At 45.3% G+C, this 24,822-nt stretch overlaps 1 protein-coding gene across 1 annotated transcript; it reads left to right on the plus strand.

The window, feature by feature from the left end:
• The first annotated feature begins 5,150 nt into the window (after window positions 1-5,150).
• LOC146188705 (uncharacterized) lies at window positions 5,151-24,822 on the plus strand. The gene is made up of 5 exons (XM_084605112.1): window positions 5,151-5,176; window positions 8,022-8,267; window positions 12,834-13,200; window positions 23,048-23,204; window positions 24,653-24,822. Exons 1-5 carry the CDS (start codon window positions 5,151-5,153, stop codon window positions 24,820-24,822), a joined length of 966 nt encoding a protein of 321 aa, XP_084461238.1.

Here is a 24,822-nt window from a genome sequence, read left to right on the forward strand (position 1 = left end):
CGAATATTGTAATACAGTCAAGCCGCGCGAAACACGGAAAGAGAAAGTATAAAATATTCTAGGAGGCGCTTACGAACCCAAAGACCGAAACGTTAAAAGCCTGTCAGTTGCCATCAGCTCCGATGGAGCGCTTATCGTTGCGCCGCTAAGTCTTCACAGCTGCGGACAGATGGCGCGTGCTGCAGTGTTCGACACTAGAGTTACTTTATAGACTTTGCCAGAGTTCCAAGATCCTTTTCTCTTGGCGCAAAGCAACCTTGAAGCCCACCCGACGGGCACCCTGGCTCCATTCCATCCTCCGTCATGGTTATGGCGTGTTGAGCTGTGTGCATGCTGCAGCGGCGGTGACTTATTAATAATAGGGCAGCTAAAATAAATCCTCTAGCTTTCTTTCCAGTCTGGCTGCTCGGCTCCAGCAAAGACGGCGTATGCATTCCCTGCCCAACTTCGCTGCTTATGCGGCACCTTCGGGCAGCTCTGACAAAGCCTATACAGAAACTGTTCGAAACTAGGGTGCCCCGACAACGCTAGGGTGAATGGAGAGGCGCACAACTATCGAGGCCCCCTATCCGGGGCGTGGTGGCGGCTGGTCACGCTCCTCTCAAGAAACGGGGGTGCATTCGTTATCGTCGCACCCTACGTCGCCATGTAGAAGGCGGGAACCCTAGGGAGGGAGAAATAAGACAAATTTCCCACGTGCCCTAAGCGACATAGTTGATTAGTGCCGTCGGCACGTCATCAGAGATGTATGCGTTCAATTCCCAGGGGAAGGCTATCTTTTCTTGAATTTCCGGGCTTGTTTGTCACGCAATGAGCGGAAAGACATTTTTGCGCAGCAACCAATGAGCCGAAATCCAGGCACACCGCTTAACATTGCGAGCCGCTCGTGAAACCCTCGGGAAATGTTAGTGAAACAAAAGTATGGACACTGCAGCGGAAAATATGCATGGCCTTGATCCGCATTACCCCGCATGGCTGCGTTCGGCGCATGTTGTATGAAACGCGGCGCAATCTATGCGCGTTCTCCGCCGTGCGGCCGATCAGCGTAAACTCATATGATTGCATCGGGACCTGTTCTATCTAGATAGATTTATTCTCACCTCTAGTGCATTGTTTCCAACCTTGAACTAATGTTCCGTCTGCAGGTGTTGAATATTCTTGCGTATTCTGCATATTATATGTTTACCGTTCTGATTTGCCTGTGAGATCATTTCCCATTCCTTGGTACCCTTCCTCTGAAATACTTCGCAAAGCAATGTCATCAGCTAATATCAGATTACTGAGGTATGCTCTAATAGTCATTGCATTGCACTGTCCCTTATTCACATCTCTGAATACTTCCTCTATGCAAGCGTTGACCCCTAGTGTGTAGATCGCATCTCATTGTTTGACCGCTTCCTTTTGGAAATTTTCTTAGCTTTTTTATGGCTGCCTGTAGGCACTATAGCTATCGCTCGCCGCAGGCGAAGTTACTTAGAGACATTGTAGATATAGTCCAAAATTTTCCTTTATGACTAAACGCTCACTTGTTTCGCAGCAGCTGCTTGATGATTGAAGCTTCTACTGAGTCATATGCTCTTTCTTCACCTGGGCATGATATATAGGGTTGTTGGTTCTATACTGAGCCTTGTTCTATCACACGGTTAATAGTGCGCATGCGATATAGTGACAGTGTGGATGAGAGTGACGAATTGTTACTGATAACACACTTATTATTTTTCGTACTTCTAGCATAGTTAATAATTTACTATGCGTTATACTTAAGGTATTTAAATAGATCAACGGACTCACTCATGATTCGACTCCCTCTAACTCACTCAGGCTCACACTCAGATCATGATCTCAGTCGTGAGTGAGTCCGGACTCACATACAGATCATGACCTGAGTCGTGAGTGAGTCCGGACTCACATTCATATCATGATCTGAGTGGTGAGTGAGTCCGAACTCGTACTCATATTATGATCGGAGTCGTGAGTGAGCCCGAACTCACACTCATATCATGATCGGAGTGGTGAGTGAGGCCAGATTCACACACACAGATTATTATCTGAGTCGTGAGTGAATCCGGACTCACACTCAGATCGTGATCTGAGCCTTGAGTCCGGACTCACATTCAGATCTTGATGTGAGTCGTGAGTCCGGACTCACATTTAAATCATGTCTGAGTCTTGAGTGAGCCCGAACTCGCATTCAGACTATCATCGGAGTCTTGTCGAGTCCGACCTAGAAAATTCCTATGAAATCAAATGAATTCTTGCTGAGAGTTTAAAGAATCATCATCTGAAGTGATCGAGTGAGTAAAGGGCACAAGTCGCTTATTAGATCCTAGCGGACTCGAATTGCCTGTGTAATTATAATAATGAATAAGCTTCTTTGTGAGTTGAATGATTTAGAGCAATGTCGTGATTTTTGTTATGCAGTTATTTTGATTGTGGTGATTAATGCAGATTAATCGAACATTTGTTCTGGTTGGCGTGTTGTATTGCAATGGCTATATAGTTCTTCCTTTGCTGTTTATTTACTTCGGATTATCTCGCAAATGATTTCACAGTTTAGCTGCTCGTTGGTGCACAGCGATGCGAACGAGCCAGGCTAGTCGTGCGTAGCTAATAACATCAGGCTAAGTTTGAAGAGATCATTGTGTAACAATATTTTTAATGTTCTTTCTTATTGCGAAAGAAGCCACAGGCTCACCACCATAGACCAAGAATCTTGTCCGATATTTTTTTGTGTGCTATTGCTCTAATTGTGTAGGCTGTTTGAGGAGGTTACAAATACGTAGCTACGTATGTGGGTAATTTAAACGTATTCCGGTGTAGCTGAAGTTTTGCTTCGGTCGATTTGGTCCAAAACATGTCCAACATAATTCGCCTACGGCGACCACCATGGTGACCTCCAAGGCCCCTTATATTTGGCCCACCCACCGCCGAAATTTGACCCCGGCTGATTTGGGCACAACTCTGTCCAATTTAATATGAGTATGGCGAACAAGATGATGACCTCCAAGTTTGACCGGGTCCACCCTCAAATTTGGTTCCCTAATCCCAGTATATTGACCCGAGCCAATTTGGGACCAAAATGAACGGACATATTTCGATTTCGGCGAACACGATGGTGACCCTAAAAGTTTGGTTCGGGTAACACGGTTTACGAACCCTCGAGATTTGATATTGGCCAATTTACATCAAAAGCCATCAGTTCCTAATTGCATTGACCATCATTGACGCTATGGTTACCTATAAAGTTGGGCATGACCATTTGCAGAATTTGGCCTAGGCCACCATCGAAGTTTCACCTTTAAACTAGTATTTAACCATTATTGACTGCGCCCGACAAGACGGCAACCACCAAATCGGCCATAGCCATACCAAAAATTTGGCCCCTGCTATAGCTAGAGACCAAGCTTTCGTACTATAATCAGCATAAAAAAGATAAACCCTACCATATTTTTTCCTTTTCTTGTAGCCTTTCAAAACAGTCTAATTATGTGATGTCACACATTTCTTTCTATTTATTTCCCGCGTTTTTCTCTTTACTGCCTTCTTCCTACCTATACAAGCTTTAGGACCATCCCTCGTTGCTTGTAGAGAGTGGAAATGAGTGAGTCTAAGATGAGTGAGTCCCGATGAGTCGAATTGAGTGAGCTCAAATGGGTCGTCAGTTGAAGTGAGTGAGTCCAGATGAGTCTGAGTTCAGATGAATCGTGAGTCAAAAATGAGTGAGTTGTGAGTCCATGATGAGTCTGAGTTCAGAAGCGTCGGGAGTCGAAGTGAGTGAGTGCAGATGAGTCGCGATTCAAACATGAGTGAGCCCAGATTAGTTCTGAGTCTTAGTGAGCCCCAGTCTATAGTCATCATGCGTGAGTTTGAGTTCATGAGCCTGAATGAGCCCGAGTGAGTCGCCAGCTTGCGTGAGTTTGAGTTCATGAGTGTGAGTGAGTCCGGGCCTTGTGCGTCTGAGTGAGAGTGAGCCCGCAGATGGACGAAATTTTTTTTGAGTGAGCCTGAGTGAGCACACGTGATTTTGCCGACCTATGGGCATTTACACTGGTTCAAATACAAAGATCGTTAAGGGTGCTGGAAAGCAGGATGCAATAAACTCTGTCGTTTCCTGTCATGCGAAGCTAAATGTGAGACTAATGCGAAGCGATGCCCGGAAATCGACCAATAATAAATCTACAGTCATTCCTTTATCGATGTTTTCTTTTCATTCCATCCTAAATTTCTGTCCTCAGGCCGCTAGTATAGGGTGAATGAAATTGAGGGTTCTATCTCCGGTATCTTGAACTAAGGCTTACAAAAAAGTGCTGACTGTGCCAGACACCTGCCTGAAATTGAGCTCGTCGTAATTGCATCGCGATTCTCTGCAGCCCCTCGACATCCTGTTTTGCGAAGAGCGCCGCTGTTTTATACAAGCCGCTGGTTTCTCGTATAGTTGAACATAACATCAAATCTTGTAGGAGGCTCTAGCCGACATATTATTAAGGCAGGTAAAATTGCAGTGCTAAGAGTTGAAACAGTTCCTGATCCGATCAATACGTGATTCTCTGGCTACGAACTCCATCGACAAGGTGAGCACATCATGAAATGTCCGCCACAGTTGTGGCACCCCGTACGACATGACAGTCTTACACTTAGAAATAACTGGTTATCAATCAAAATTCTTATTTCAATTTTGTTTTGCAGCTATTGAGCGACGTTTTAATTTTATCGTTTTGCCGAAATATTTTAAAAACACATCAGAAATGAAAACGTTTGAATGTTATACAGCAGAACCACAAACCATTGTACGCATGTCCCTCCACAGACTCGTTGCGTCACGAATTGTGTACTGCAGGAACTGTTATCGAAATCGATAAAGGGCAGTTCCCCGGCAAGAATAGACACCAGTCGAGTCATTGTTAATGTATCAGAAAAAATGTGCAGAATATAAAAAGCATTAGTAGACAGCCACGTAACAAAAAAGAAGCAGTGTCATTGAGATGATCAAGCATTCCCTAAATCATGCTTGGAGGAAAGGGGGAACACGGATATCAGTTTTGTTTTTTTCATACAGACACAAGCCATTTCGGTTTTCTTTTTTCGTGCTCTATACCCTACTCCTACATGCAGCAAACTGCCCAACAGCAAGCCGGGCAGGAAACCTGAGCATGAGGGCTGTCAGAATGAACCTCAAGTATGTCGGCATCAAGATTGTTCAGCGCTCGTCAACCATGGCCTAGGGATGTCACGCACTCTTTCCGAGCTATCAGTGCACTTCCTTTAATAGTATATAGAGCACATGAAGGTATCTTACATGTTTCAGTCAAGTTTGTTTGCTGTATTGCGATAGATTCCTTCACAATATCTGAAGAGTTCAGTACAAATGTTATTTGGCGTGCATCTCCAACTAGCAGATATCTGAACCTCCTTCCAAACTACCTCAGCATTGTCATTTTTGACGCCTTTTTTTTATTCAAGGTTTTACCCTAAGCCTGACGATACCACGTCCTGAAAGTTTGTCGATGAAAGCATCGCATAATATCTCCTCACTGCCTGTTCATTATTTTAAAGCGACAGCCTTTACTCGAGAAACTACTCGCACCGTTGCATATATTCACAGATATGCCACACTGCTTGATACAATGCCACGCAGTCTCCAAGTCCCCTGCCTACCATTTTCCTCCGTCGTCATCACTGCCCATTTGACTCCCCTCCTGGGACCTTCCCCTTCAAACTGCCCTCGACAACTTCGCTTCGTCTTGAGCGGTCTATGCTGCCCTTGAGATTTGCAGAAAGAAAAATGAGACTCGCGTGCTTTAATTATTGCTTCCGCTGCTTTCTATCGACGTTCGGAGAGAGTCATGGAGAAGTGAAATCAAAGAACAGTGTCTGACTATTCATAATCGAGCTTTAACCCTACAAATTAGACTCAGGTGTATGTGAGTGTAACGTGACTTAGCAATAGAAAATAACCCGGAATAACAGATCTTTCGGCTCACAGCCGGGCTTATCCGAGCTAAGCATTACACGTTTTTTAGAGTGAACTTGCTCCCAGAAAAAGAACCCGCAGGCACAAAATCTGGTTGGTGTATGAGAACAGCGAAGGATTACAATGACTCTGCCTGATTGATGCGACTATGATGCCACGAATGCCACCGCTGGCTGTCAATTTCTGAGTGGACATACCACCCTGCTATACGCCTTTTGATGATCAGGACCCCAATGCATGCTGCTCACGGTGGTAGGAAAGAGATATATGTAGCTCTAAGTTACCCAAAGAGTACGAACATGCCTACATGGCCCGGGAAAAGCGTGTCTGGAGTATCCATGAGTCGCCAGTATGTTCGATTGCCATCTCAAATAACTCACCAATTTGGCAGCACGAGCGACCTTTACAGTCACACACGATCGAGTGAGTTAACGCGAACAGTCGACCAATCAATGCGCTGCCACCATCATCATCATTATCATCACCACCATGATCAGCCAGACTATACGCTCTGCAGGGTGATGATCGCTTCCATTATCCTTCAGCTAACGGGGTCCTCTGCAGGTCAACACGGTACAGGTAGAGGTCGCCAGGGTACTCACCTCATGCGCTACTATGTCGTCTAACTACCTAATTATACAGTCGTTAACGTGAGAATGATTGTACGGACAGACGCACATATATGCCTATGAACCACCTTTCAGCCGACAATCCATGTTGCCGGCCAAATATCACCTTCATGCTCGTGGTTTCACTATTATTTTGCACAGACCGATTGCTTTTGTCACAATGGATGGGATAATGATACTTTCGTACTACAATGAAAACTACTTATCAGACAAAAGGCCTGTAACTGTCTGACTCGAAGACACATGCACCCTGCAGTTAAGGAAAATATGAAAGTGCAGTGGGATAATTAAGAGAGAAACAGTTGTAGGTTGGAGTGAGCACCCAGATAATTTCCACCACCGGAGGGTCTTTAAAGACCGCTGACATAGGATCACCACAAGGTGGCTTTTCCGCCTTGGTCGGGTTCGAATCTGAAAGCTCCCGCTGTATAACCCAGTGCCCTACCCGCTGTTCCGACGCGGCAGATGCCAGTAGAAGTACGATGGCTGGTATTTGTCCTGTGGCTGAATCGCGAGGTCAGGATGTGGTCAGCCTATTTCTCAGCAACCTCATTGTTTGCTTCAGTGAACAAACTAAACTCTGAAGCAGTTGCCAGTGAGGGCTCTCAGATATATATAGGCACGATTTCTTTGTGCCCTGCCAAAAAACACTGCTTGTACTCTAGGCAGCATGTCCAAAATTCTGTTTCGAGTATACGTATTGATCTTCACCTTTGTAACATTTTCTTTAGTCATTTGGCAATAAATGTGCGCTGGTGCAGGCCGCCAATTTCTCGCTTGCTTGCAATATAATCAAACCCCAGGTTTGATTATATTAGAAAATCATATCAATACATTATGAATTCAATATCTTCACGGTGTGTCTTTTCAAAGAGCACTTCCCTGTATACCTATTTTGTTTATGCGCACGTCCTGCTTCTACATAATGCAATCAATTCTTCATTCGCGTGCGACATACACGCAGTGCTGCAAAAACATGATGTATACTTGTTATCATGCCATAATAGTTGCAATGAATTTATAGTCAAAAGCAGTAAGGCACCTTTTTCATTCATGCGACGTCGGCTGCAGTGTAGGTTGCAACACATCGTGTGCAACTACGCACAGTAATAGACCAGAATCATGCCACGCATGACGGCACCGCAATACATCACGCATGTCGGCCGCAGTTGTAATCGCTCGCTGATTAGAACGAACACAATAGCTTTACCCGTAACGCCTTTTCTTCCGAGATGGAAGATTTCTTCTCCCATGCGTTTGACTCAATCGGATGAAGATTCAAGCGATCGTACGTGTTTCCTACCACTGTTGCAAAAACCTTCGAAGGTTGTCGAGACTCTGCCCTGTGCCACAAGTTGTTGAAATTCTCATAGCCACAAGTGTGGATGTACGGACAATTCTGTTTATTTTTATCTTTCCAGGATGAGTGCCTCCGAGGATAAGAATAGAGTTGAAAGCGCCATTGATGCCGGACACAACGACACCTACGGCGTGGGGAATTGCGTCGAGCTGTACGATGCTGCTCTCGCTCCCTTTGCATCCGCCATAGCAGCCATATTGGATTCCTTTCAGCCAGCCTTCCTCGACCTGGCCACGGATGAGGCAGCCACGAATAGTGGTGCAAAGCACCAGCGGCAGTTCCTGGACATTGGATGTGGTTCTGGAGGGTGCTGTTAGGCATTTATTACTATTTTAGTATTTCTTTTTGCATTGAAAGAAGCGAAATGTATTTTTTATACAAGATGTTTTCGTGCATTTAGTCAGAATTCAGGTATGCTCACGCCCGAGTTGCTTATACCATTCGTGTATACAACGAAGGGAAGGATAGACGTACAATCTGAACGAAAGCCACATGCTGATGGAATTAAGGTGTCTTGATTTGAGCTGCTGACAGTAAGCTATTTAGGGGTCCTATTTGGAGGTCTTCTTTAAACGTTGTGTTGGTTGCGCGGTAGTGCCCAGCAGCAATGGCAGCACTTATGCAGAGAGAAGATAACCATAGAAAGAAGACCCTCAGCCCGACAATGTTGAAACATGAATAGGTTATCACTCTAACATTGACCAAAGTGCAGCAGGCACGTATTTCGAATATTGAGAAGTGGCTTCAGTGCAACAAGACTGCTCTGATTTCGCCTATAAACTTTGCATGGTACCTTTTATTAGGTTGCTTACTAAAAGCTACAACTCTTGGAAGAAGGCAGCAGAGCAGGTAAGAACAACACAAAGCGCAAGAGGCACACATACGCACACAAGTGTGCCCCTTGCGCTTTGTGTTGTTCTTACCTGCTCTGCTGCCTTCTTCCAAGAGTGACCAACTAGCTCGTCGTTCGACTCTATTAAAAGCTACAAGGTGATTAATTACCACTATGCAATGAGATTGTATAACAATAAGATTTTCGCCCTTCTTTTGCTTCTCCTCTACCTCCGCCGGCAGAACCCTGCCGTGGCCTGTAACTATGAGAGGCGTTTGGATGCTGGTCCACTAAAGGGTACTCCGAAAGCTTATGGGCGCCCTCTGATGCCAGAAGGCGCCTCGCCTGTAACATCTATGGTGATTGCGCCTCTGCGCACAATCCTACCAAGAAGCGGCCTGGATATATCCCAAAACACACTGAATGTAATGCTCGCCCACCCTTCGCTATTCTTTAGGTGCTGCAACACCGAACACCAAACACCCCACTTTCGCCTAGCTATTTCTTTTGCCTATATGACACTTCTTAGCAATCATTTTCTTGTCACAGAGTCAGATCTCCAGAGAAATCTGGGCTTGACTCATCATCAGCCTGACTGTACCCACAGCTGGGCGAAGGCCTCTCCCATATTCCACCAATTAACCTCGGACTGCGTTAATTGCAGTCTTACCGATGGCTGTTTTGGTAATCGGGATATGTGCAGCCCATTACAAGCGCACATCCCTCAGAACGCTGGTCACTAGGCCAGTGGACACTTGCACCCATCTTTACCTGTAGTCCTGTGGTGGTGGTGCGAATATACTGATTTCTTTTCAATATTGGTTTCCGCCTCTATGAAGTGATTTGTTGCCCATAAACAACTTTAATTTGAGGACCGACCACTCTTCCCACACACTGCAGCATTGCAAAGCTGAGCGCTCGCCTTTTCTTGTTGGATTGACCGGATTCATACACCGGACGAACTTAAGAGGATGGGTCGAAATGGCAGTGGATGGATGGCCATCCGCCTAGCTAGCGCTATGCGGTAACAGGCTGATTGGTGGTTATTCGGGTGCGTGACTGATGGCATGCAACAGGCGGCGTGCATCGAGAAGCCCGCCGCACCCTTCGCACATGTGGCATCCACCTGCCGGCCCCCCTTCATATATCATATATATAGAGAGTAGGACATCCCCTTCTACACTTTGCTGTTAGTCAAAAGTGGTATATGAATGTTGGCCAACATTGTACATATGTCAACGTCGAGCTTTTCCTCCGATAGGGCTTCTAATGCTAGCTCACGCAATACTGTGGTACGAAAGTACAAGCTGCAAAAGAAGGAACACCGCACTTCTACTATGAATGTAACGCGACGATGTGTACAAACGCGGTGATATGTATTTGCAAGAGACAAGATCACAGTGACGCAAGCTAACAAACATGGGCAAACAGAGCTCTCTGCCCACAGTACACACGCGTTTGTCTTCTTCGTGTTTCACACTTACGCTCACCAATGCCATCTCATAGTTGTCGCCAACTGTGGCTGTGACATAATCGCCGACGGTCAATTAGCAACCTCCATTTGCTAACCGCACGACATAGCAATGCCATGAGAGTGCATGTCCTCTAAAACGGCATGGCGTCTTCTTAGTGACAGGTTAATGATTTTTTTGTTGGTATTAGCATGGTCATAGTTATTGAAACCTTTCGGCAACATTTCCCGATGCCTGTTATATCCATCTAGCTTGGAATAGAAGTCGTCTAGACCACACTCAGTGATGAGGCCTGCTGACGCGCTAACTTAGGGAGAGTACACGTCGCAACGATACACATCCATTTTTTTTTTATTGTCCGCTACCTAATCTCGTTTTCTAGGCACAGGTATGGCCGAGCTTTTTGTGGAAGTTTCAAGTGGCAGTCGAATTAGTCGCTTTGACTAATATTCTATAAAACATGGTACGAAACAGGCTTCAAAATTTCCACGCCTAGGGTTCGAATTTCAGCGTTCGCGGTATCAAATGACATTTTTTAACCTAACTTCTTTACGCGGAAAAAGTAAACTAGCAGGAGGGCAAAAATTCTATCACGTTCAGCAAGCACGGCTGTATTTCAGTTGTAGTGGACCTAATGATCGGCTCACGCAAACGAAATTCACGCAAACTCCTGGAATTATATCATCAGGAGAGGAGTATCCGCTGCTTTCCGGCAGCTGTTGCCATCACTTTGGGGCAAGATGCAGCGATGCGCGTCTGTTGAAGTGCTGTTTCTCGCATCTCTCCATTCCTTCGCCTCCACGCGAAGGAGTGATGGCAGCCAGGTTTAAGGCGATCGCCACACTTGCGTTTTGCAGTGCCAGCACCATCACTTATGTTATATGATGGGCTTTTTTAGAGGTCTCACGAGACAAGAAGAGGGGAAAAATAAGTGCAAGCATCTAGGCATGCCGGCTGAAGGGATCGCGTCAAAACAGCAGGAGCGTCACTACCCCAAAGCACATGCGGATAAATATCTCTCTTTTGACGCCTGATAAAAGAAACAGTTGAAAACGAACCCGTCGACAGCCGAAATCGCTGCGAGGGCGACATGTTTATTGCTTCCGCTGCACCAGCGATCCGCGCTGCGAAATGTTCACGCCACGTGCTCTCTTTCCTTCCACCTGCGCGTCCGCTGACAACCTATAGCACTTTACTGACAATATTGACAGCGTGACTAGAGTTCCAACGCGGTTTTCTACGACCCAGTTAGCAATAAACTTCCTTTCTCGATAGTTAAGCACCCTTATCGAGTCCTTCCGGTTGACCTTTGGCCTCGAAGTCCCGCTCACATTCTCCACTATCAGCAACAGCCCGCACCGTGTGCAAGGCTGCATTCCTGAATCTTGAATCTGAAAAGACTGTGGGTTCCAGGAAAATGTCTAAACCAGGCCACGAGTGGCAACCATGGGTTGATCGCATCACAGGCACCGTGAAGGCAGCCCAGTAAAGCGCAGAGCTCCCTGCCACTCGCCGAATGGGCCTAATCTCGCAAACCCAGAGTTGCAAGGCAAAGGTGTGGTTTCAAACGCGTGCATTTGTGGAAGCTTCGTCTACTGCTCATTTATGGCGCTACTTGGTGGTTTACCATGCAACAGGAAAAACCTTCCAGAACATTCCCTGGCAAATGCCAGTCAGCCAACGCGGACTGTTTTATTCAAAAACAATGATGTTTTATTCAAACCCATTGTACTATGCAATTAGCTTATGCGAATTGCCGCTTTACTGTTATTTTTGCATAACACTTAATGGACACTTTCCTGCAAGCCCGAGCATGGCACTGAACTGAGCGGATGCACAATAAGTTTTAAGGAATATCCTGCCAAACGTTGACGGTTTGTTCTTAAGAAGTGGTAATAAGCAAACGGCAAGAAATGCCGCTTAACAAAAGCAACACATATGCAGCATCAAACGCGGAATTTCGAAGCAGTTCTTGTTTAATTGTTTATTATAAACTGCAAACTTTAAGCGAAAGCGAAAAATCTTGCGACATTACACTAGCCGCTTTGCTGAGAACAAAAGCCTTTGGAGGGGCAGACTGTGCTCCTCCAAAAACTTCTATGTAAATCTGTTGAGTGATGGCGAGGAATATGATCAGAGATATTTGACACGAACATTCCATAAAGAAAAACTGATAGAATGATCCAGTCAAAAGGGACACATCATTCATACTTCAACGTGTTTGCTCTAATCTGAATCAAATACGTTTTCGTTTTGCAGCCTCTAACCACATGGGATCATTGTAGTAGTAAGTGTGTGAACTCTGAACTGCAACTTAACTATGCGCAACGTAAGCCATTCTAACAAAATCAAGATATTAAATTAAAAGAAACTGCAGGAATTGTTGACTGTGTTATAACAGAGTGACATCGAGAGATACCGAGCGAATGATTGGATAAGGAGATTAGGCATGAAACTAAAAAACTACTTGGAGGGAGCAGTCAGGGCCCACGGATTTGTTGGGAACCAAACTGTTTAGATTACTCTAATGATAAAACATGTTCTGATGTGAAAATTGTCTCTCACGCAGTTTCACTCTAAACCACCTGATTCCGCGACTGCCATCCTGGTGTGGGAAAATCGTCGGTGCCGACAACTCGCCGTCGATGCTCACTTTCGCCCGAGAAAACCGTTCGCACCCAAAGATCCACTACCGAGAACTCGACCTGCTCGCGGATGAAGACGTGGTGAGATTCGTGCGAGCAGAAGGAAGCTTCCAGAGGGTCTACTCGTTCCTGGCGCTGCATTGGATCACCGACCAACGCCACGCCATGAGGAACATCGAAGCGCTCTTGGCCCCGGGGGGAGAGTGCTTCCTCCTCTTCTTCAGCAACATGCTCGTGTTCGACGCTTTCGCGGCTATGGCGAAAACTGCTAGATGGAGCAAGTATTCTGACGTGAGTGTCTCCCAGAAGTGGCAAGGGGAGGGGAGGTGATAGAGGCTCCAAGTAAGCAGTTGATTCTTCATTCTAACACAAGTAATTGTAAGGACCAAACATATTTTTATATTTAGTAGACATTGTTTAATAGAAATGCTCAGTCATTCTGCGAAGTACATGCGGTAACCCCAAGCTACTTCTTTCTTTATGGCAGCAGCCTGCGAATACTACCTGGAACGATTTTATCTTCCGATGTGTTGCGTTCAAAATATGCTCTAACAAAATTAGTTTTATTAGCATAAAAACCTTTTTTATATAAGTGGTTTATATATATACATATATATGGGTGTGTTTATTCAGTAGACGCAGATGGATTCGGCTCCTCAGGATGAATTCGAAGCGGAGCGTCAGGCGTACCGAATCACAAAGACAACGACCAACTTCTCCGTTCTCGAAAGCGCCAGCACACGACACATGTCAGTGGCTATAACGATGAAGATTACCACACTACAGTTTATATATAAGTGCAAGGGCAGAGCTACTAGAGACCAAATTGCCAACCTTCGCTGGATCATGGAAAAAGCAAGAGAGTTCCAGAAACCCATCTACTTCTGCTTTATTGATTATGCGAAAGCGTTTGACTGCGTAGATCACAGCAGATTGTGGCAAGCTCTACAAGAGATGGGAGTTCCAATTCACCTCATCTGTCTCCTCAGGAACCTGTATGAAGAGCAAGAGGCCACAGTTAGAACTGGGCATGGTGTTACTGGTTAGTTTCCGATTGATAAAGGAGTGAGGCAAGGCTGCATACTGTCGCCCTGCCTATTTAACCTATATGCAGAATGCATCATGAGAAAGGCAGGTCTGGGCGAGTCTTCAGCTGGAGTGAAGATTGCTGGAAAACGTATCAACAACCTTAGATATGCGGATGATACCACTTTAATGGCAGAAAGTGAAGTGGAACTCAAGATACTTCTGATGCGCGTACAAGAAGAGAGTGAGAAGTTTGGGCTTAAACTGAACATTAAAAAGACAAAGATCATGGCGTCTTGTCCTATCAAGTCCTGGAGCATCAAGGGACAAGAAGTGGAAGCTGGGACAGATTTTCTCTTCTTGGGCTTCAAGATTACCTCGGAAGGAGACTGCAGCCATGAAATTAGAAGACGCCTGCTTCTGGGAAAGAGAGCAATGGTTAGCCTTGACCGCCTAGTAAAGAGCAGAGACATTAGTCTGCCAACCAAGATCCGTATAACTCGTGCTATGGTCTTTCCAGTTGTAATGTATGGATGCGAGAGTTGGACTGTGAAAAAGGCTGACCGCCGAAGAATTGACGCGTTTGAATTGTGGTGCTGGCGAAGACTCTTGAGAGTTCCTTGGACTACCAGAAGATCAAATCAGTCGATATTGTCGACCATAAACCCTGACTGCTCATTAGAGGGTCAAATTCTAAAGTTAAAGCTCAGCTACTTTCGTCATCTGATGAGAATAGAGGAGTCGCTGGAGAAATATTTGATGTTGGGAAAGGTTGAGGGTCGCCGGAGAAGAGGGAGGCAGCGAACGCGATGGTTAGATGGCATCCTCGAGGCACTGCAGATGGTTTGTGATGTTAGGAAGATAGTGAGAGACCGGAAAGTGTGGCGTGACATGGTCCATAGGGTCACGAAGAGTCGGACACGACTGAACGACTCAACTGAACTGATATATATATATATATATATATATATATATATATATATATATATATATATATAATAGAGGGAAGGGTACGCTTCATTTAAAGAAACATTTTATTAGACTCGACGTTTCGATCGGAGACCGATCTTTCTCAATATATATATATATATATAATTTATATAAGCATGAGCGCTTTTTTGTCGTTATTCGTTTATTTATTTGTTTATCTCAATTTGCTCGCCAATTTCAGAGCGCTGATGAGCGGAAAGACACAGCAATAAGAGCGTAATATTGAAATCCTCGATAATTACACAATTGACCTTCTTGATAAAACGGTGATCAAAGATAAGTGCAGCCATGCGAAAAAGTGTTTCTGCCCCCGAGATGTTTACGGTGCAAGAATGAATAGTAATTTATATACGCATAGCTGGATGGTAAACTTAAATATTAATATACAGAATGCTAAAATAATGTTCCACAAACTCGACGGGAAAAGCAGCTTATTGCAGGTAGCGCGGCACCAGGAAAAGCAAAATGTCTTCCAACCCAGTAGGCACATATTCGGACTACGATGTAGAATAAATAGAATGCGAACAAAGTCGTGCAAACGTGGTAGTCACTATCGGCATCTATATTATTCCTCAAGAGAAAAGTACAGAACAGGTGCATTTTACCGGCACCCGTTTATGGGGCAGAAACGTGAAGACTAGCAAAAGGGTTCATCTAAAATTAGGAGCTGCTGCATAGCGAGACACAGAAAGAAACACAATGGCTGTAATATTAAGAGGAAATAAAAGGACAGAGTGGGTCAGAGAACAAACGCAGGTTAATAACATTCTCACGAATCTCAAGAAGAATAAATGACAATAACCTCTACTTGCATGCGATGGAAACGGAATCGATGATCGGTAAGTGTAACTAACCGGCTACCAAGAAAAGGCATAAGTGAAAGGGTGTCACCCGTTAATAATTATAAGCTAGTAACGATGCGCCACTGTTGGTGCGCACTTTCCCATACATCCCTAGAGTGTGTGAAGGCCGCTGTTCCGATCTCAAAGGAGATGCTTCTGGCTCGACAACCACTTTCAGAACTTCTGCGAGACCGGTGGTAGGAGAGGGTGCATTTTCACTTCCGTGACAAATCTTAGCTCCACCAATTTCCCCTCTCTCTAAAATTTCTCTTGCACGAATGGGCTGCTCCACAACCTTAATCTGACTTCTGGAGCTAGTTTAAACATCATTCGTGTATATAAACTTTATTAAGTACCTCCTATTACGTAAAAAGGTAGCCACCAGACGTTCGGTAATACCCCTGAGAGGCTTAACTTCAGCGATCTTCTTCAGAAGATCACACTCTTCTAAGAATGTCTTTCTTCCTTTAACATACGTTTCATCCTTACGCTCTCTTCTGTTGCTTCTCTGCCTCTGCTTACTCGTTTGGTACGTTAAATAACCGCAGGTGGTCGAAATTTCTGTATCCTCCACTACGGCGTCTCTCATAGTCTTAGTTCCTTTGGGACGTTAAACCCCACAAACCAAACCAAACCAAACATTTTTCTCTCTTTCTTCTTCACCCTCGTGTTCTTCTAGGTCCACCTATTTTCACAGTTCTGCTCCTTTTAGGCGCTTCTGTTCTCCCAAAGTTCATTCAGAATCTGAACTGCGCAAATGCGGACCACAGCACTATTTGGTGGATCCTACACAACTGCTTCACCTTGACACCTGTCGCCACCGCTCTGCTGCTACACTCTTTATGACCCCTTCGTATACTTTGAAGACTCGTTCACTGTTTTCTGTGCTACAAACGTTTTGTCGTGAACGCCACAATAATTGTAACACATTGATTAATATAGTTTATTAACGATGAGGTACTATAGGGGCGAACACTCCTAGACACCCTTAGAGCGTGTGAGGCACCTTTTCCAGACTCAAAGGAGATGCCCTCGACTTGCGTAGAAAGCTCAATCGGGAGTCAGCTACCTGTAGTGAAAGAAAGGGGTGGTCATTTAGTGCCCAAGGGCCCAATTATAGAACTCATCTAACGGTTTACAGCGTGACGTCAGAATGATGACACTGTGATGCCTCGGCGATAAGTTAACTCGTGACGTCAGAACGGCGACAATGTGATGCCTCGGCGATAAGTTAACTCGGGACGAAACGCGGAATCAACCAATGATGGCAAGAGTGTCGTCCCGGCCGCTTATTTGCACGGCAAGAGGTTTATTCACACGCCAAGGAGCCGTTTGCTAGTGTCTTTAGAGATATACAATGTGCATAAATTGAATGATTTATTGTTTTCAAGAAGCCGCATTTCAAATTGAATATCACCAAAAAAATGAAGAAGCATCTACAGTTTTGCATTCGAATTGAACTGTGAGTAACTTCTGTGGCCTGAGAGAGCGCTATCAGAGGTAAAGAATCCCTACAAATAGCGCCTTCTGTAAAAAAAATAAATGATTCCACGGCTATTTGCTACTTTTATACGCATCGTCTAAAGCCAAAGTACTATGTCGTGATCCTAAATTCTTGGAGAAATCTCATTGAAAGCAGTGTAATCGGGGTTCGGTTTATGTTTATTTCGGAAACAGACACAGCAGGATGATCGACCACGGAGCATGGTCCGGTGGGCAAAGTAAAGTTTTATTGCCGTAAGAAAGCCCCACACACAAATGCTTCAGCTAGAACAAGCACAGGGAAAAGCAATGCGGTTGAGCCTGCTTCACCAACCTCGCTCTGTTCATCCACTTTGTACAGTATGTTGCCTTCGCCGCCGCTTTTTGCTTTGGGTATACTGTTAGGCGCACCCACACCACAGCGTGCCAACTTTGCAGGAAATCACTTCATCCATTTAACGCACGCACTCTCTCACGGTTGGTTATGAGAGGCTGACTCTCTGCTCATTGCCTACCGAAACATGAAATCCTCCGGAGGCAAAAAAAGAAAAAAAAAATCGGAGCGCGCATGGCACTTACTGCCGAACAAACAAAGCGGTCTACCGCTTGCTTCATCAGAGTTCATCTGCAATTTTGTCGCATGACCATTCCACTTTTGCATTTTCAAGTCAAACCAGGCATCAGGAAAATTCGACGGAAGGGTAGAATGTATTCTCCCACATCGCCCTTCGTCGTTTCTCGCGCCGACGCTGCCACTTCAGCACCGCAGCCACTATAGCATCGCGGACGCCGCGCTGTACAGTGCTCTTCAAGAACACTTTTCACGACATTTGGAGATCGTGGGCTCGACTCCCACCATCGGCGCGTTGCTTTTCCTTCCGCTTTGTATTTAATGCTCTTTATTCTAATGATCACCGTAAGACAAATTGCTGTAAATGTCAAACAGTACAAAGATAAAAAAAAAACGGTTGCTTTGCACTCGTAGACTGTTTGCTCCTTTAAATGCTTTATTAACGAGCCCCTCATTTCCGTTTCAATTGTGTACCTAATATATATATATATATATATATATATATATATATATATATATATATATATATATATATATATATATATATATATATATATATATATATTGTTACGGACGACAAGGAAGAAGCAGGCAGTGGCGCGGGCAGGAGCGCTCGCGCTAGGCCCGCGAATATTCATTAAACGTCATCTACCATCGTCATCGGTCATGTTCTGTCTCCTGTATTCATCGGCTTGCCGCTTCGTAACATGTGGTTGGAGGTGCGGCGTACGGCATCCCCATCCTTGCCTTGGAGCATCGACGCCATCTGCAAGCCGGGACCATCACCGAGGGCTCAGGGACATCGCCGAGCAGCTTCGCCCCAGCCCTTAAAGACCAGACCTGAACAACTACCACCGCCCAGCCCCCAGCCCGGACCTGAGGACAAGGAGAACAGACATACCAATCAGAACCAAGACGAAGGACCCGAATGACCCGAAGGAACCGATGGACACGAACACGCAACCCCCGCCCAAGCTGCCCGACGTGACCTCGAGCCATCGGTCCCATGGACTCTGGTGACGGATGGTTGACAGCTCCAAGGGAGGCGGATCACCCACACATGACATCGTACCGGCAAGCCGTTCTATTCTTCCTTCTTCCTCTTCTTCTTCAAGCATCCAGACACGCCCATCATCATGCCATAAAATCATTAACATCGCTTAACTTCCTCGTCCACGATGGGGTCGATCGCTCGGTGGCCCCGGGTCATGTTACGGACGACAAGGAAGAAGAAGCAGGCAGTGGCGCGGGCAGGAGCGCTCGCGCTAGGCCCGCGAACATTCATTAAACGCCATCTACCATCGTCATCGGTCATGTTCCGTCTCCTGTCTTCATCGGCTTGCCGTTTCGTGACAATATATATATATATATATATATATATATATATATATATATATATATATATATATATATATATATATACTTACCTCGAGAGCCATCGCTGCTTCTCACTTTCCGCGCCATAAACGGGGACCAATTTCTCACTCTTATGGAATTTATGGAGTCTATGGAATTTCTGTTTTCGTCTAGGATGGCCTGATTTATAGGTTAGACCGCGAAACCCTGTTGATAAAAATCATATTCGATTCTGTATTCTCGCTTCAAAAGTACAGGTGCGTATATTTCACGTGCTTGATGACTTCCAATGAGCGGTTAGTCGATCCGATGCCAAAGATTCCGCATCTGTATTTATATGCAAGGTGTTCAGCACCTTACAACTTTATCCTTTGCGTAAAACCTAGCGTTGCCCTATCGTGCTCTGAAGCATAGTCACAGTGCGGAAATCAATTGCTTGGACAGTCCATGTTAAATGACGGTTTGAGGAAAACCAACTACTATGAGGGTGCAGCGGTGGCGCAGCGGTAGAACATCCGCCTCGCATGCAAGAGGACCGGGGCTCAAATCCCGGTGCCGCGCAATTCTCCACCGGATGAAAAAAAAAAATCCGCGTGTCAATGGAATTGCATAAACAGGTTTGGGGTGCGACCTGATGCCGGTGAACACCTCCGGCAACGCACTTCCTCACCAGAACAGGAGTTGGCCACCCTGGTGGAGTAATTGGCCACAACCTCCTATGATAAGCTCCTTAAAACCCCGGCCCTCAGTCACCAGCGGCTGCGGAACAACTGACCACGGCGGCGGTCAGACCGGTGACGCAGCAGGGGGTGCTAAGAAAATATGGCTCCGCTGGACAGGCCGCCATTGGAAACTGACCCTGGCAACGTTTAATGCTAGAACCCTAGCTAGTGAAGCTAGTTTAGCAGTGCTGTTAGGGGAACTAAAGGGCATGAAATGGGATGTCATAGGGCTTAGTGAGGTTAGGAGGCCGAATGAGCATATACTGTACTGAAGGATGGGCACGTACTGTGTTATCGAGGTTTACCAGAGAGGCGACAACTAGGAGTAGGTTTCCTTGTCAATAAGTATATAGCGGGTAATATAGATGAATTCTATAGTATTAATGAGAGGATCGCAGGCATCGTAATTAGGCTTAATGAGCGGTATAAACTGAACGTTGTACAGGCCTATGCACCTACATGTAGTTATGATGACCATGCAGTTGAAAGCTTCTATGAATAGGTAGAATCGGCAATGCGAAAAGTAAAGACGCAGTATACTGTACTAATGGGCGACTTCAATGCCAAGGTAGGGAAAAAACAGGCAGGAGACAAGGCAGTAGGTGACTATGGCATTGGTTCTAGGAATAGCAGGGGGGAGTTACTAGTTGAGTTTGCAGAGCGCAATAACTTACGAATCATGAATACCTTCTTCAGCAAACGGAAGAACCGGAAATGGACATGGAAAAGTCCTAACGGGGAGACTAAAAACGAAATCGACTTCATAATGTGTTCAACCCCCGCCGTTATTCAAGATGTAGAGGTAATCGGGAAAGTGCGATGCAGTGACCACAGGATGGTGAGGTCCCGAATTAGCCTAATTCTGAAGAAGGAACGCAACAGATTAGTAAGAAAGAAACCCATCAACGAATTAGCGGTCAGAGGGAGGGCAGAAGAGTTCAGGATCTCGCTACAAAATAGGTATTCAGCTCTAACTGAGGATGGCGACATTATCCTAGAGGCAAGGAACAATAATTTCGGAGATATCATTACTGAGTGCGCGGTAGAAGTAGGCGGTAGGATAGTTAGAGAGGACACCGGTAAGCTGTCTAAGGAGACGAAAGATTTGATTATGAAACGCCAGAGTATGAGAGCTTCCAATCCAACAGACCAGATCGAATTGGCCGAGATATCAAAGCTAATCAATAAGCGCAAGGTGGCCGATATAAGGAAGTATAACATGGAGAAAATTGAGCATGCTGTAAAGAACGGGGGAATCCTTAAAGCGGGAAAGAAGAAATTGGGCACAGGCAAAAACTAGATGTATGCGATAAGGGACAAGGCGGGCAACGTCATCACTAATATGGAAAAGATAGCCAAAGTAGCCGAGGAGTTCTATACAGATCTCTACAGTTGCCAAAGTAGTCAGGACCGTAATGAGATTGGCGGTAGGGAAAAACAGTCAGACGTTCCACCAGTGACGAAGGACGACGTCAAGAAAGCACTAGAAACTATGAAAAGGGGGAAAACAGCTGGAGAGGATCAGATAACTACAGATTTGATGAAGGACGGAGGGGATATCGTGCTAGAAAAACTGGCCACCCTGGATACGCAGTGCCTGGTGTCATCGACGGTACGGGGAACCATGGAAGAACGCAAACATTATCCTCATTCACAAGGAACGGGTCTCTAAGGACCTTACAAATTACAGACCAATCAGCTTACTGTCTGTTACGTATAAGGTATTTACTCAGGTAATCGCTAATATAATCAGGACAACCTTAGACTGCAATCAAGCAAAGGATCAAGCAAGTTTTCGGAAACGGTACTCTACTATCGATCATATCCATACCATCAATCAGGTGATAGAAAAATGCTCGGAATATAACCAGCCGTTATACATAGCATTCAGTGATTACGAAAAAGCATTTGACTCAGTGGAAACCTCGGAGGTGATGTAGGCATTGCGAAATCAGGGGCTAGACGAGCCGTACGTGAAAGTGCTGGAAGATATATATAGTGGCTGCACAGCAACCATAGTTCTGCATTAAGAAAGTAACAAAATTCCCATAAAGAAAGGTGTTAGGCAAGGAGACACAATCTCCCCAGTACTATTCACAGCTTGTTTAGAGGAAGTATTCAGAGACTTGGAATAGGAGCAGTTAGGGATAAGGGTAGCTGGAGAATACCTCAGTAATCTGCGATTTGCTGATGACATTGCCTTGCTAAGCAACTCGGGGGATGAACTGCAAATAATGATTGATGACCTAGACAGAAAAAGTAGAAAGGTAGGCTTGAAAATCAATATACAGAAGACTAAGGTAATGTTCAACAGCCTCGGGAAGGAACAGCAGTTTACATTAGGTAGCGAAATACTGGAAGTAGTAGGCGAATATGTTTACTTAGGACAGGTAGTAACCGCAGATCCGGACCATGAAAAGGAAATAACAAGAAGAATAAGATTGGGATGGAGCGCATTTGGCAAGCACTCACTGATTATGACTAGCAGCTTACCGGTATCGCTCAAGAGGAAAGTATACAACAGTTGCATCTTGCCTGTACTCACCTATGGGGCTGAAACGTGGAGGCTAACCAAGAGAGTTCTACTTAAGTTGAGGACAACCCAGAGGGCTATGGAACGAAAAATGGTAGGGGTAACATTAAGAGATAGAAAGCGTGCAGAGTGGGTCAGAGAAATAACTCAAGTTACCGACATTCTAGTAGAAATTAAGAAGAAATGGACGTGGGCAAGACATGTAGTGCGAAGAGAGGATAACCGATGGTCGCTGATGGTAACAAACTGGATTCCAAGGGAAGGAAAGCGTAGCAGGGGGCGGTAGAAAGTTAGGTGGGCGGATGAGACTAAGAAGTTCGCAGGGGTCAAGTGGATGCAGCTAGCACAGAACCGGGTTAAGTGGAGAAATATGGGAGAGGCCTTCGCCCTGCAGTGGGTATAATCAGGCTGATGATGATGATGATGAACTACTATGGTCGTTTCAATATTCAATGGTGTGATAGTACCTACCAGTGAGCTTGAACTGAACATTGACAGGCATGTTACCATTTTCTCTGCATCACTGCCTGTTTTAGACTGAATGCAGAATAAAGCTAACAGATTTCCTTTGTGACTGCACTGTTGAAGCGTCATGCCTCTTAACTTTATTCCGCAGATTCTGCGACGAGTTCTTCCTAAGACGAGAGATTTGGATGTCGCTTCTCTGCGCGCTCATCTCGTAAACGTCGTAGGGGCGACAAAACTACTTCCGCTGGCTTGCGAAGTCTTCCGGATAAATGCAAGGCATGGACTCAGCCAGGAGAGTGTGGTTGGCAAGTACCCGGTTTACTGCTGCGGGAGTTGTTATATATGAACCTGCAAGGCGAAAATTAAGAGCATAAATCGGCAGTATCCTATATGGGCAGTATCCTATATGGCCAGTAACATGACGGCTACTGTTTTGGGCACATGTTAACACGTACGTGTCATTATTTAGACAGACATTCTCACGTTGACAGTGCTAGGCCGGCCGATGACATTGCCGCATGAGGCTGTTGTAGTATCTATGTTGAGACGAAGCATATATATGTGTGTGTGTGTGTGTGTGTGTGTGTGTGTGTGTGTGTGTGTGTGTGTGTGTGTGTGTGTGTGTGTGTGTGTGTGTGTGTGTGTGTGTGTGTGTGTGTGTGTGTGTGTGTGTGTGTGTGTGTGTGTGTGTGTGTGTGTGTGTGTGTGTGTGTGTGTGTGTGTGTGTGTGTGTGTGTGTGTGTGTGTGTGTGTGTGTGTGTGTGTGTGTGTGTGTGTGTGTGTGTGTGTGTGTGTGTGTGTGTGTGTGTGTGTGTGTGTGTGTGTGTGTGTGTGTGTGTGTGTGTGTGTGTGTGTGTGTGTGTGTGTGTGTGTGTGTGTGTGTGTGTGTGTGTGTGTGTGTGTGTGTGTGTGTGTGTGTGTGTGTGTGTGTGTGTGTGTGTGTGTGTGTGTGTGTGTGTGTGTGTGTGTGTGTGTGTGTGTGTGTGTGTGTGTGTGTGTGTGTGTGTGTGTGTGTGTGTGTGTGTGTGTGTGTGTGTGTGTGTGTGTGTGTGTGTGTGTGTGTGTGTGTGTGTGTGTGTGTGTGTGTGTGTGTGTGTGTGTGTGTGTGTGTGTGTGTGTGTGTGTGTGTGTGTGTGTGTGTGTGTGGCCAGCTATCACTCAGAACAGGAGGTTACGAGGTTACGTTCTGCAATGCAATCGTTTTCAAATATCATTCTAGGCGCGATTTGCTTCCTAGCAAAGCTGCGCTTGCGCAATGGGCAGAAGATCCTTCTAAAAGAACCTGTGCCCTCATGAACGTTGAAATCACTGAAAAATGAAGAATACATGCACTCCCTTCAACCCAGTGTTTGCGAAGAAAATGCAAATATGGCTTCACCTCCTAAAACACAGCCACTATATGGCTCTTCAAGTCTAAGCCCTATATCTTCATTACAAGTTTTAGAAAAGTAATAAATGCAGCGTAACTAAATACAGAATCGTTAATACTGTTTGTAATGTTTTAAAAGTATCCTAGAGCTCAAAGCAGCCGAACCATTTCTCAAGAACAAACTACCTCTTTTTATTTGCCAGCCTCTAATTCCGCCAACATCCACTCTTCCGCTCCAATAAAGGCTTTTATCATTCAGCCATTCATTTGCAACGTAATTGCAAAATAATAGATCAGTGAACATTAGAATGCCCAGGTGATATGCCGCCGCTATTGCCACCCTGGAAAATCACCTAACAGGCTCATGGCTCCTATTGCTTCCAGAATTTATGAGCATCTTGAACCCAGTCTACCCGTTGCTGAACCACGAGGAAAAGATGGAACTGCGCTCGTTCACTAAAGACTTCCTGCATAATTTAAGGAAGCAGCCCGACGGAAGAGCGATAGGAGAACACCGCGTTCTCGTAATCCACGCAAGCAAGCCGACAGACTAA

Source organism: Amblyomma maculatum, chromosome 5 (assembly GCF_055883805.1).
Source record: "Amblyomma maculatum isolate TAMU_Amacu chromosome 5, ASM5588380v1, whole genome shotgun sequence".
Taxonomy (NCBI): Eukaryota; Metazoa; Arthropoda; class Arachnida; order Ixodida; family Ixodidae; genus Amblyomma; species Amblyomma maculatum.

Excerpts from the sequence above, each read along its gene's own strand:
- LOC146188705 (XM_084605112.1), top strand. The coding sequence starts at position 5,151 with ATGAGGGCTGTCAGAATGAACCTCAA. Across the intron at positions 5,177-8,021 it reads GCTGTCAGAATGAACCTCAA|GATGAGTGCCTCCGAGGATA; the intron begins GTATGTCGGCAT and ends TTATCTTTCCAG. Across the intron at positions 8,268-12,833 it reads ATTGGATGTGGTTCTGGAGG|TTTCACTCTAAACCACCTGA; the intron begins GTGCTGTTAGGC and ends TCTCTCACGCAG.